At 41.0% G+C, this 12,370-nt stretch overlaps 1 protein-coding gene across 1 annotated transcript in view; it reads left to right on the plus strand.

The window, feature by feature from the left end:
* Nucleotides 1-2,955: 2,955 nt before the first annotated feature.
* LOC141144863 (leukocyte elastase inhibitor-like) overlaps nt 2,956-12,370 on the plus strand; it is a 48,691-nt gene continuing 39,276 nt past the window's right edge. The window contains exons 1-2 of the mRNA XM_073630947.1: nt 2,956-3,108; nt 5,087-5,262. Coding sequence (XP_073487048.1) covers nt 5,095-5,262 — 168 coding nt within the window. The 5' untranslated portion in view covers nt 2,956-3,108; nt 5,087-5,094. The remainder of the gene's footprint in view (nt 3,109-5,086; nt 5,263-12,370) is intronic.

Raw genomic sequence — 12,370 nt, forward strand, 5'->3', positions numbered from 1 at the left:
ACCAAAGATTGTGGAGCCTTCCAGAAGAGGACCCAGTGTCGTAAACATGTTCCTAAAAAATTTCAATTGTCCTGTGTTTGGGGCGTAATAAGATACTAGGGAAAATAGTCTGCCCTCTATTGAGCCCTTCACGAGAATATACCTCCCCTCTGGATCTTGCCTCACCTGCTGCGGTGTAAATCTACAATTTTTAGAGATAAGGATAGCAACCCCTCTGGTTTTATTTTCCGTGTTAGCTAAATAAAACAAGGGGAACTGGGCGTATATGAAGTTGGGTTTGTACCGGATCCGGAAGTGTGTTTCTTGAAGAAATAAGACATCAATTTTGCGGGATTTCATATAATCGAGAACCTTCCTTCATTTAGAAGGTGAGTTCAGCCATTGGGTATTATGTGTAGCAACCCTTAATAGGGAAAACAATGAATCAGTGGCAGCCATGGAGCAGAGGTAAGGGTCCCACCACCCATCCACCAACGCCTACCTGGTCTGAGCGGTTGTGGGGGACTAAAGCCTGAACAGAGGTGGGACTCCCTCGCCTCCTAGGTGGAGAATGGATACCGACCAGCAGACAGCCAACTGTAAGAGAATAAATTATTAGAGAAGAAAGAAGAAAAGGGGAAAGAGGGGTAGGTAAGGAAGTGTAAGGCAAGCCCTCGTGGAGTGAGCAGTGAAGGCTTCGCAGCACGACACTCCTCAAAGTCGAAGATATGTCCAGTCCCTGCGAGCAGGGAGGACTCCTAACCCAGGGAACAGGAATCACCTAATCCATGGGGTAGGGGGAGGCACGGCTTAACTGCCCCAACCTCGGCGCACCTTTTAAAAACAAAAAACATTAAACAATATAACTAGCAATCAGAAACATTCTAATATGGGGAACCGTGTGGAGCCCGAGAACCTACCGCCCCATGGTCCCTTCCCCCTGCCCGGAACACAAACCCGGGAGGGGGGAAAGGACTCCTCACGTACCAGCCCAGGGAAAACAGTACCCATCCCGCGTCTAACGCACTTCAGCAGGTAATGTTAGGGTAAAGAAAAATTTTATTTTTTTTTTACGGCCATTAGTCTCGGTAAACTGATGCTTAAAGCCGCGTTGGAGGAAAGTGCTTAACATAGAATTAATAAAAAGAACCAAACAGAGGCCATGATAGCCAACGTCAATAGAACAAGTATGTGTTCAGATCCAAATAGTAGTTCCCCTATTGGCCGCAAATGGAACAGATTGTAATAAAAAAAAAAAGAGCGCAAAAAAAGGAATATAAAAAGCTGGGCACGGAAAATTATTTCCCCCTGGTCATACCATAGTCCCCTTGGAGACTGAAAAAGAAATAACAGGCGCATATAAACCCCAGCCTCCCTCGGGGTTCCAGTTGAATTCCGAGGAGAGAGCACGGGTAGAAAGTGAACTTCAGTCAAAAAGAAAACGGACAACTTCTTGACTCGTGGTATCATGGAGGTCTGGCTTCTTTGGTGCGTTTGTATTTAGGTTTCTCCCACAGAGGGCTTGCTGGTGAAGGGCGTTTGGAGGAACCCACTGAGGAGTTGTTAAAGTCCATTGCTGACTCTTGGGAGATGAGACGGAGGTCTAGCAGGATCCGTTCTCCTTCTGGTAGGCTACGGAAGGAATGTGTCTTGCCCCTGTAGTCAAACTTGAATGCAAAGGGAAAAGCCCATTTATATTTAATTTCATGCTGAGTAAAAACAGTAAGTAGGGGCTTCAGCGACCTCCTTTTTTGTATTGTGTTCGGTGATATATCTGCGAATACTTGTATGGTGTGACCTCTGCACGTAAGAGGATGTTGATGTCTGCACTTTTTCATCACCTCTTCCTTTACCGAGAAGTAGTGTGGTTTGACCACTATATCTCTAGGAAGGCCATCTTTCCTCGGTGGTCCCAAGGTTCTGTGTGCTCAGTCTATCTCCAACTTATGTGCAGGAATATCAGGGATAATTTGCTTGAGAAAGTCCTGGACCACCGCCGTGGAATCAGTTATAGATTCAGGGAGCCCCCTAATTCTAAAGTTTTACCTTCTAGATCTGTTTTCAAGATCATCGATACGTGAAAGAGCAATGTCCAGCTGATCCTGTAATACCTGTATTTGGTCAGAGTTCTGTCTAGTTTTAGATATGGTATGGTCAAGTTTGTCTTAAATTGCTTCCATCCTGGAGCCCAGTACTTGGAAGTCTTCCCTAATATCTGCCGTTATTTTGGCCGCAGTTTGCGCCAATCCTCTGTCCAGAAGGGCTGATAATTGGGAGAAGAGGTCCGGTGCTGAGAGCATCGTGTGGGCAGGGATGTCTGGCAGCTCAGATCCCGTTAAAGTGTTAGGAGTGGTAGGCCTCAAGGAAGACTCCATGGACTGTTCAGTGAGGGGCTCTGTGTATGCTGTAGATTGTGCCATAGGCTAGAGAGTACTCACTGGGGTCCCAGGAGGGAGAGAGCGGGTCACTGCAGCGTATGACAGTTTGTCTCCAGGGCTCTCCATAGCGTTCTGTGTGTTAGGCAGCATGGCGCCCACCATCTTGGATTTGGCCCGCTCCACCGAGGCCCTGAAGAGTGGTTCCAGACCTCTCCTGGTCGCTCCCACCGGCATGGGCTTGCTCCCCAGCTATTCCGCTGGCAACTGACAGGAGAGCAGCATTTGCTGTCACATCTAATATATCAGGACATGATGGAATCACAGGCAGTCCAGCAGGATCCAGGTCATTTGACAGCTACCTCTGTAGCACAAGAATGATACCAGCTATATGAAAAGTGAAGGGGTTAATTGTCAGCCTATAGAGGCGATAGGACTCAGTAATCATCTTGTTTTGAAAGTGCCATTTAATACAAATCTTTTACAGCCCACCCTTCTTTTTTTTGCATTCGTAAATGTCCTTAAATTTCATACAGCTACATAATTTGCATTTTCAGCTGGATTTGACTTAAGAAATCCTGTGTACTGGTCATGTCTCTCTAGCTGTAATCCCTCCCCTTTCTTCTTTGACTTACACTGTCTTGTTACAGTTTCACAATCTGTGGGAAAAGGCTGCAGCAACAACCCGTCACCGCCCAGCTCTGTGAAATATACAGCTGAAAGCTTTTCAGAAGCCTGGAAAAAAATACAAAGGGTAAGGCATATCAGTTTAAAATCTTGTTTGCAAAAAGTGTCAGAGCAGGCTAGAACAAAGTATTATTTCTATGACTGCCTAACATGGAACGCCACCCAAAAAGGCTTTCTTTAGTTTTTGAATGAATTGATTGAGTTTGATGTCTCGGTTAGTGCTCACCCTAACCGCACAGCATAACAGTAAAAAATTTTAATGTTGGCTTAAGAACCAGAATGGGATTGGCATATTGCTGTTGCTTCAAACCGCATTGTATGTAAGATTTGTGTTCAGGTTTACATTTTGTATGGTCCCATATAGAAATGTACCATGCCACAACTTATGGCTTCGTTTGTATGCTTCTATGGTACTAAAATGTAAGGCTAAATTGCTTTGTGAGCCCTACACATGTGTGTAAAAGGTAGTTGTATACATACATGCAGCATTCTTTCTGTTGCTAACCAGATCACCAGAAATAAGGTGCCTATTAATATACTGCAGTTCAACATATACACAGGTAGCAATAAGGCTTCTTTTACATGAACCTAGCTGCTGACCTGTGATCCATGGTGGGTCATGTTGTCAGCAGTGGCTGGCCCGCTATTACCAGGAAATCAGAAGGAGATGTGCCACCTCCCACATGCTTGTTCAAAGAGGGATTTTCCACTGACGTTCCTCTTCACTGTGCCACAATCAAGTCCATTGTATGCATTTGCAGTGTGGCCCCATTCACCTCTATGGGACACGGTGGCGGGCTGTATCACCTGCTGAACACAACATACTCTATTTCTTTTTTTGTTGCACCACTTAGTACAGATTTGAAGCCACAGCAATGCATATGGGGCTGCCTGGCAGCCTGAGTTTGACAGGAGGCTAAGGCAAGTTAAAAATGCGCCTCAACCTTCTGTTTTTTCTGCACTGACAATGCCCATGTGAAGGGGGCCTAAGTTGTTTTATTTACATGCACATTACGCATTAATAAAGGTGCTTTAAAAATGACTTGTTTCCCTGTTTGTTCCACAACGCAATTTAAACTCGTTTGTGCCTATTTTCAGAAAATGCTGGTCTGGCTGTTATGCAGATCTTCTGGTTTACATACTTTAAGTCTCTAAAATGAGAAACGTGCAGATAAGGATCAGCTATGACTAAGCACCATATCTAGAGTGAAACGCGTCAACAGCTGTGCAGTTAGTTTGTATTGCCCTGTAATGCTTTGATATCTATTTTTTGATAAAGGTGAACTTTTTTGGAGTGCGGCTATCCAGTGTTCTATTTCTTTCATGTGCAGATAAGGAGTCAAAATAAAGCTTGAAGTCATTAGCTGCATATTTATTCTGGGTCACTGACTTAAAGTGCTGAATCAAGATGATTAGCATGACAGCCAGGCAACTAGCATTTTCAGAGTAAACTGTCAGCACTGGTTGCCTCCATTGTCGTCCTCTCATTATCAGCTTTCTTTAAGGTAAAGTCTTATAAAAGTTTTTAGTGTATGTGGCCCCCTAATGATGGAAAGCATTTAAGCATTTGTCATCATGCAGATATTTTGAAACTTTATTTCAGTTTGCTTTATTTTCAAGATAAGTCAGCTTCCAGTGCTGAGAGATTGGATTTTTGAGGCAGATGGATTTTCTACCCTAAGGGCCACCATACACCCTGCCTGTAAACCTTAACACTAACCCTCTCTGTAAGCTTAACGGTAACCCTAACTTTAAGTAAACACAACCCTTCCATACTCCAATACCAGCATAAGAACCCTCACCATAATTTTCAAGTACTCAAATATTTCCTAGATCACTCCTTACGCTTTCCTCCTGGCTTGATTATTAAAGTAAATTACAGCCTTACCAATTAATTGCAAATATGACAGAGCGAACAAACGTAGTTACTTCTTATTACTTAAAGGCTAAAAAAATCCTTTTGACCGGAGTCCACCAATGGTTTTAATACATTTGACTTTACAGATAATACATAAACTAATCATATTGCTATATTGTCTTTACAGGAACCAAAATGGATGCACTGACTTCTGCTAACACTACCTTTTCACTTGATTTATTCAAAAAATTAAGTGAATGTAAACCCACAGGGAATATCTTCTTCTCTCCATTAAGTATCTCTGCTGCATTGGCCATGATTTCCATGGGGGCTAAAGGTAAAACAGCCGAACAAGTATCAAAGGTGAGTAGTAACAGCCTGATTAGGAATACCAGTAGTTCATTTATGTAATCGCATTCATTTATATGAAATCTCAAACTATGCTAAATGTTTTAGAGGTTATTTATAATATTAACAATCACACGTTGCACTAACCCCAACCACAAAATAATGTGAAAAATATTCAAATTAATCATTGATAATAATTATAATGACAAACAATTCATAAGTCCAATGTGAAAAAATCCAAGTTAAAAAGAATAAGTGAAGAGTGATCCAGAAAATGTGATATGGAAGATATCCTCCGTGGTAACCATTAAATGAAGAAGGTGCTTTGAAAGAAGATGGCACAAAGGGGTTGATTTGCTAAAGGCAAATCCACTCTGTGCTGCAGGTGAACTGCAAGTGCACTTGGAAGTGCAGTCGCTGTAGATCTGAGTGAAAGCTCTGTTGATTTTATCATCCAATCATGTGCAAGCTAAAATGCTGTTTTTTATTTTCCTTGCATTTCCCCCTCAGATCTACAGCGACTGCACTTAAAAGTGCACATTCAGTGCACTTGTAGTGCAAAGTGGATTTGCCTTTAGTAAATCAACCCCAAAGCCCTCCGCCTAATAGTATCCTGAAAGGCTTAACTCTCGATCACAGGATCATATGCATTTATATCAAAAGATAAAAGTTCTACATAGTGTGTACCAATAAAAATGTTTTTTTTAATATTATAAGTATAACCATCACATTTAAAAAGGGATACATTGGCGTTCAATGCATAAACTTAAGCCGATAGGTAAAATGGCTGCATGTAAACATCTGGCAATGCAGGCTCAACCCCATGTGTTTCGTCACAGCTGTCATCTTCCAGAGCATCTGATAAGGCTATTTGGTAAGTCTTTCTGGATACTATTAGGTGGGGAACTTTGTGCCATCTTCTTTTAAAGCTCATTCTTCATTTTAATTGTTACCATGGGGATATTGTCCATATTCCTCCACTCCTCTTCCCTTCTCTGTCGGGGTCCCCCAAGGTTCTGTTCTTGGACCTCTTTTATTTTCAATCTACACCTCTTCCCTGGGTCAGCTGATAGCCTCTCACGTCTTTCAATATCATTTCTATGCTGATGACACACAAATCTATCTCTCCACCCCTCAACTCACTCCATCAGTCTCCTCACGCATCACTAACTTACTAACCGACATATCTGTATGGATGTCACACCACTTCCTCAAACTCAACTTGTCCAAAACCGAGCTTATAATATTTCCTCCCCCACGTTCCTCTTCCCCCGACTTCTCTGTCAAGAGCAATGGCAAAACCATCCACCCGTCCCCACATGTCAGGGTACTAGGTGTTATCCTGGATTCTGAACTCTCCTTTCAGCCCCACATCCAATCACTTTCCAAAGCTTGCCGCCTCAACCTCTGCAACATCTCTAAACTACGTCCCTTTCTAACCAATGAAACCACAAAGCTCCTGATTCAATCCCTGGTTATCTCTCGCCTTGACTATTGCAACTCACTCCTCATTGGCTTACCTTTAAACAGACTATCCCCCCTTCAGTTCATCATGAATGCTGCTGCCAGACTCATCCACTTTACAAACCGCTCAGTGTCTGCTACCCCTCTCTGCCAATCCCTCCATTGGCTACCACTCGCCCAACGAATTAAATTCAAAATACTAACAATAAGTTACAAAGCCATCCACAACTCTGCCCCCAGCTACATCACTAACCTAGTCTCAAAATACCAACCTAATCGCCATCTCCGTTCCTCCCAAGACCTCCTGCTCTCTAGCTCCCTCATCACCTCCTCCCATATCCGCCTCCAGGACTTCTCCCGAGCCTCGCCCATCCTCTGGAATTCCCTACCCCAATCTGTCAGACTGTCTCCAACTTTATCCACTTTTAGGCAATCCCTGAAAACTTTCCTCTTCAGAGAAGCCTATCCTGCCTCCATCTAACAACTGCACTATTTTCTCCATTAGCTCATCCCCCACAGCTATTACCCTTTTGTATCACTTGACCCTCCCTCCTAGATTGTAAGCTCTAATGAGCAGGGCCATCTGATTCCTCCTGTATTGAATTGTATTGTACTTGTACTGTCTGCCCTAATGTTGTAAAGCGCTGCGTAAACTGTCGGCGCTATATAAATCCTGTATAATAATAATAATAATAAATTTTCTGGATCACTCTTCGCTTGGTTAACTTGGATTTTATCACATTGGACTTCTGAATTGTTTGTCTTTATAATTATTTTTTATTTATGATTAATTTTAACTTTTTTAACATTTTGTGGTTGGGGTTAGCGCAACATGTGGTTGTTAATATTTTCATGACTGTTTATATCTCATAGTTTGTTTGCTGCTCTGCTTCAATAATTCATTATATACCTTAATGCAGTAGATATGCAATGCAGATATATATTGTGTTTTCTTTATGCCTGTAATATTATTTTAGGTCCCCGTGCAGAGCAAAGGAACCAGTTCTCTTTAACTGCTTGCCGACCGGCTCATGCCGATTTACGTCGGCAGAAGGGCACGTACAGGCAGATTAACGTACCTGTACATTGCCCATAAGAAGCGGTTTGCGCGCACGCCTGCCGCGACCTCCATGAGTGTGCTCGTGGGTCCCATGGACCCAATGTCATCTCACGGAGAGGAAAAATGGGAAAATGCTTGTGTAAACAAGCATTTCCCCGTTCTGCCTAGTGACAGGACACTGATGACAGCTCTCTGTAATCGGGAACAGTGATCATTGTCGTGTCACACATAGCCACGCCCCCCCACAGTTAGAATCACTCCCTAGGACACACTTAATCCCTTCACTGCCCCCTAGTGGTTAACCCCTTCATTACCAGTCACATTTACACAGTAATCAATGCATTTTTAATTGCACTGATCGCTGTATAAATGTGAATGGTCCCAAAATCGCACCTAAAGTGACCGATCTGTCCGCCATAATGTCGCAGTCACGATAAAAATCGCTGATCGTCGTCATTACTAGTAAAAAAAAAAAATAATAATACAAATGCCATAAAACTATCCCCTATTTTGTAAACGCTATAACTTTTGCGCAAACCAATCAATAAACGCTTATAGCGAGTTTTTTTTTTTTTTTTACCAAAAATATGTAGAAGAATACTTATTGGCCTAAACTGAGAAAATATATATATATATATATATATATATATATATATATATATATATATATATATATATATATATATATATATTTTTTTTTTCGGGGGATATTTTTTATAGCAAAATGTAAAAAAAATTTTTTTTTTTTTTTTAATTGTCGCTATTTTTTTGTTTATAGCGCAAAAAATAAAAACCACAGAGGTGATCAAATACCACCAAAAGAAAGCTCTATTTGTGGGGAAAAAAGGACGTCAATTTTGTTTGGGAGCCATGTTGCATGACCGCACAATTGTCAGTTAAAGCGACATAGTGTCGAATTGCAAAAAGTGCTCTGGTCTTTGGGCAGCCAAATGGTCCGGAGCTGAAGTGGTTAATGCACACATTACCCAGCAGCAAATACCCCCCACCTTTCCTTCATTCCCCACCACTACATTACATTCAGCTGCCATGAGTAAGGAAAGGAAGCTGTGTGAAATCTTACATAGGGGGAAGCCCCTTTCACCACACATGAGAGGAAGGGACATAATTCATACACCTTTTCTGCTGCTTTGCACTGCATGTGTAAAGCACAGGCTTGCTGTAAGTATATTTTGAAAGGCTGGGTTGATTAACATCAGAGTTATCAAAGAGCCATAGATCAGTCTACTGGCTGAATACCAATGAAATTAGATCATTTCTTTAAAACATATCATACTTTTTTTTTTTTTTAAACACGATAACGGCAAGATCTGTATCAAGTTACAATTGCAGGCTGCCATCACTGACTTCTGAAAATGCTAGCTGCGGTACTGTTTCTTCCCTAATACTTTCAGTTACAGACCCAGAATAAGTATGCAGTCAATGAGGGCAGGGTGAAGTCCTGCAACTGGCATTTTCTAAAAGGTGATGATGACAACCTGCATATTTATTTTAGTATAGGGTTCTCTTAATCAGTATTCTTATATAAAAAGCTTATGTGAATAGTAGATTGTCCATACAGTTTAACAGATTAAACTTTACATATTTGCACAATTGTTGGCTCTTATTGCTAAATTTGATGTTGTCATAGGTCAAGTACCTCTGACAATCCAAACTACCAAGAAGATAATTGGTCTTATCAGTATGGGAAGGTCCTAGACCGAGTCACTATATAAAAATGAATGTCAGGGTAATCCTTACTGCAGGCATATGTACTTTATTACCGTTGTAAAGTTATTATGCCAGGTGTTCTTTGTACTTGGCTACGATTGCTAACAGAACAAGTTTGTATTATATAGATATGCACATCAAAGGTGAATTTGGCTTGGCTTCCTAACATTGCAGGCGTTCCAAAATAAATAGCAATTTGTGCTGTAGGGAGTGTTTACCAAAAGATAGTCACTTCCAGGCTGCGCCCTTTCCGGCCACCTTGCCTAGATCATAGTTTATGAAATTTTGCAGTTGAGTTGACCTGTAGAGACACCCAAGTTGTTTAGACACTGCCCGGCCACATAACTGGGGTGCTCAGTCCTGCAATCAGATCTTTTCTAATCAATGAAATACTAATACAATTCAACCCAATTTGTATTCTAGGTCTGTTTTGTAAAATGCTTGAGGTTCAATTATTTACTTGTAGTATTCCCCTGAGTGTCGAACTGTAAGGTTATTCTATCTCCTGCTTGAGTTTGGTGCTCTTAACAGACATCTGAAAACTGTCATTTAACGATGGGACTGCCAGGATTAAATAAAAGAAAAAAAGTTTTTTTGAATTTACAATTTTACCTAGTCCCTGGAAAGTCTGTCACTTATCAACCCAAAGCTCAGGCAGGAGACAGGTCAGCCTCCATGGAAGCCTTGCAGACTGTATTTGGGCTGACGTTTCTGCTCTGAAAAGAATAGAATTCAAGTGTGTAACAAAGTGCACACCTATTCTTAAGAGGTGTGGGGTGTGCTATTATAGCTGCTTTAAGCATATGTCAAGTGACAACAGTCCCACCGGTTACTCTTGTATACTCCAACAGCAAAATAGACAAGAATAAATGGCTTTCCTTTAGCAGAGTAGGGGAAGACTACTGACCCTGGTGGATTTTTAATATTATCTGTGTATCTGTTGCATATTTCCTCTTCCTTCCTATTTGATAAAACGGTTTAATCATGACAGGAAATATATCCAATAGTCCTGGATAGCAGTAAAAACCAGACAGGGATCCTTTCCCGCTCCATCTAAAACTAGATAAAAATTGTTTTTGCTGGACTTACACTTTAAGGTTAGAAATTTGGATTTTTACAAATGTCCAATTATGACTGGATAGTCATAACTTTATTTGTAAAACATAGCTCTTTTAAAGTTTGCCTTTAAGAAAAAATAATATATGCACATATTTTACAGGAAACAAAATGTGCATTTATTATTTTTTTCTACATGAGCTTGCAAAGCATTGCACCCACGATCAGGGGATCAGGGGTACAATGTCGAGCTCCTGCAAACAATTCCTTTAGCTCTTGTACCAGTTAGAAAGTGGAAGGAAGTGCCAATTGACTATGAGTGCACTTATCGGCGCACTCCTAGTCCATTGAGAACTGCAAGTCTGTCTGCCACGGTGGGAGATGGGACTTGTAGTTCATTCCATCACAGATTTTGGTGAATGAATTATGCAGTGATGTGGGCAGTGGGTCAATTTTAAATGTGACAGTGGCTATGGGGGAGAGGAAACTCAACCCGATGTCACGGGGGGTGGCACTCTGTAGACTGAATGTAAACAATGCAATGCTAATGTTGGCCTAGACATCTGATAACAGAAGTCCAGACCAATGTGAGGGTTCTCAGGAACATGTAACCTGTTCCTAAATGTGAACTTAGGAACATTCAGTGATACCAAGCAACATTGGATCCCATTACCATCACTTTTTTTTCTGTCATCAGATGTTCAGGCAAAGGTAACATTGTATTGTTTATAATCAGATTTCTAGGTGTGCCTGGATATACTATAAAAGCCATTTTTTTTTAGAAGTGCAGTCATCCTTTTAAATGTAACCTGTACATGAGGGCTGCCATTGTTGAGCTCACTCTCCTTTATGTGAGTTTGTGCTTTGCCCCAGAAGCATTGCTCCACACAGCAGAATGGGGCAGTGAAAGAGTGAATGAAAGATGAGTATATTCTGTTGGAGGGATGAGCCTTAATGCAAACCTGTTCCACTGCCTTTTTTAATTTGTGTGTTTTTTTTTTTTTGTTTTTGTGGCAAAAGCTTGGACCCTAATTCCATCCTCTTAGAATATGCATGCACTGAATATGCACTATACTTTCTTTTTAAGATACTGGCTGCCTGGCTATCAATTTCACCATCTTTCTTCAGTACTCTGAGTCACTGACCTCTGTGACTTTCCAGCTAACACTGTGGAATCAGAAAATAATCTACCCTGCAGATCAGTGCAATGTTGCCCAATTTAATTAAACATGCATGTGACTAAACTGTATACTCATCTCATATTATATTATAACATAATTTTATTAGATAGTCAATATTGCATTAACATTATACAAAACTGCTAAACTAAAAGTCAGCCTTTTCAAGTGCACCTAAAATAAATTTAATACAAATGACAAATTACCGTTTTGCATTGTGTGTTAGATGTCAGAGGGTCAAAAAGCTCATCACCAATAGAGGTAAGTACAGCGGGGACCAGGGAGTGGGAAGGATGTATGGTGTTCATCTTTTCATTTTTTCTGATTAGGTGAACTAACCCTTTAACCTTTCAAGACCAGCAAAACATTGAGACAGAAGCTTGTACATTCAAGAGACTAAACAAGCAAACACAAGGAACGCAACTTAAAGTGGAACTTCAGTCATTTTTTCAACCTTCCATCTATCAAATCCTCTGCCCTTGTTGTTTTAAATTTGGATAATAAAACATTTTTTTTTATCTATGAGTAAATACCTCATACAGCCCACTTTCTGTTTCTAGTCTGGTAAATAGCCTAGGCTTATGACATCATGCATAGCACTCTCTCTCACTCTCGTGAGAGTTTGCCAGGAAGGGAG

Source organism: Aquarana catesbeiana, linkage group LG05, assembly GCF_042186555.1.
Source record: "Aquarana catesbeiana isolate 2022-GZ linkage group LG05, ASM4218655v1, whole genome shotgun sequence".
Taxonomy (NCBI): domain Eukaryota; kingdom Metazoa; phylum Chordata; class Amphibia; order Anura; family Ranidae; genus Aquarana; species Aquarana catesbeiana.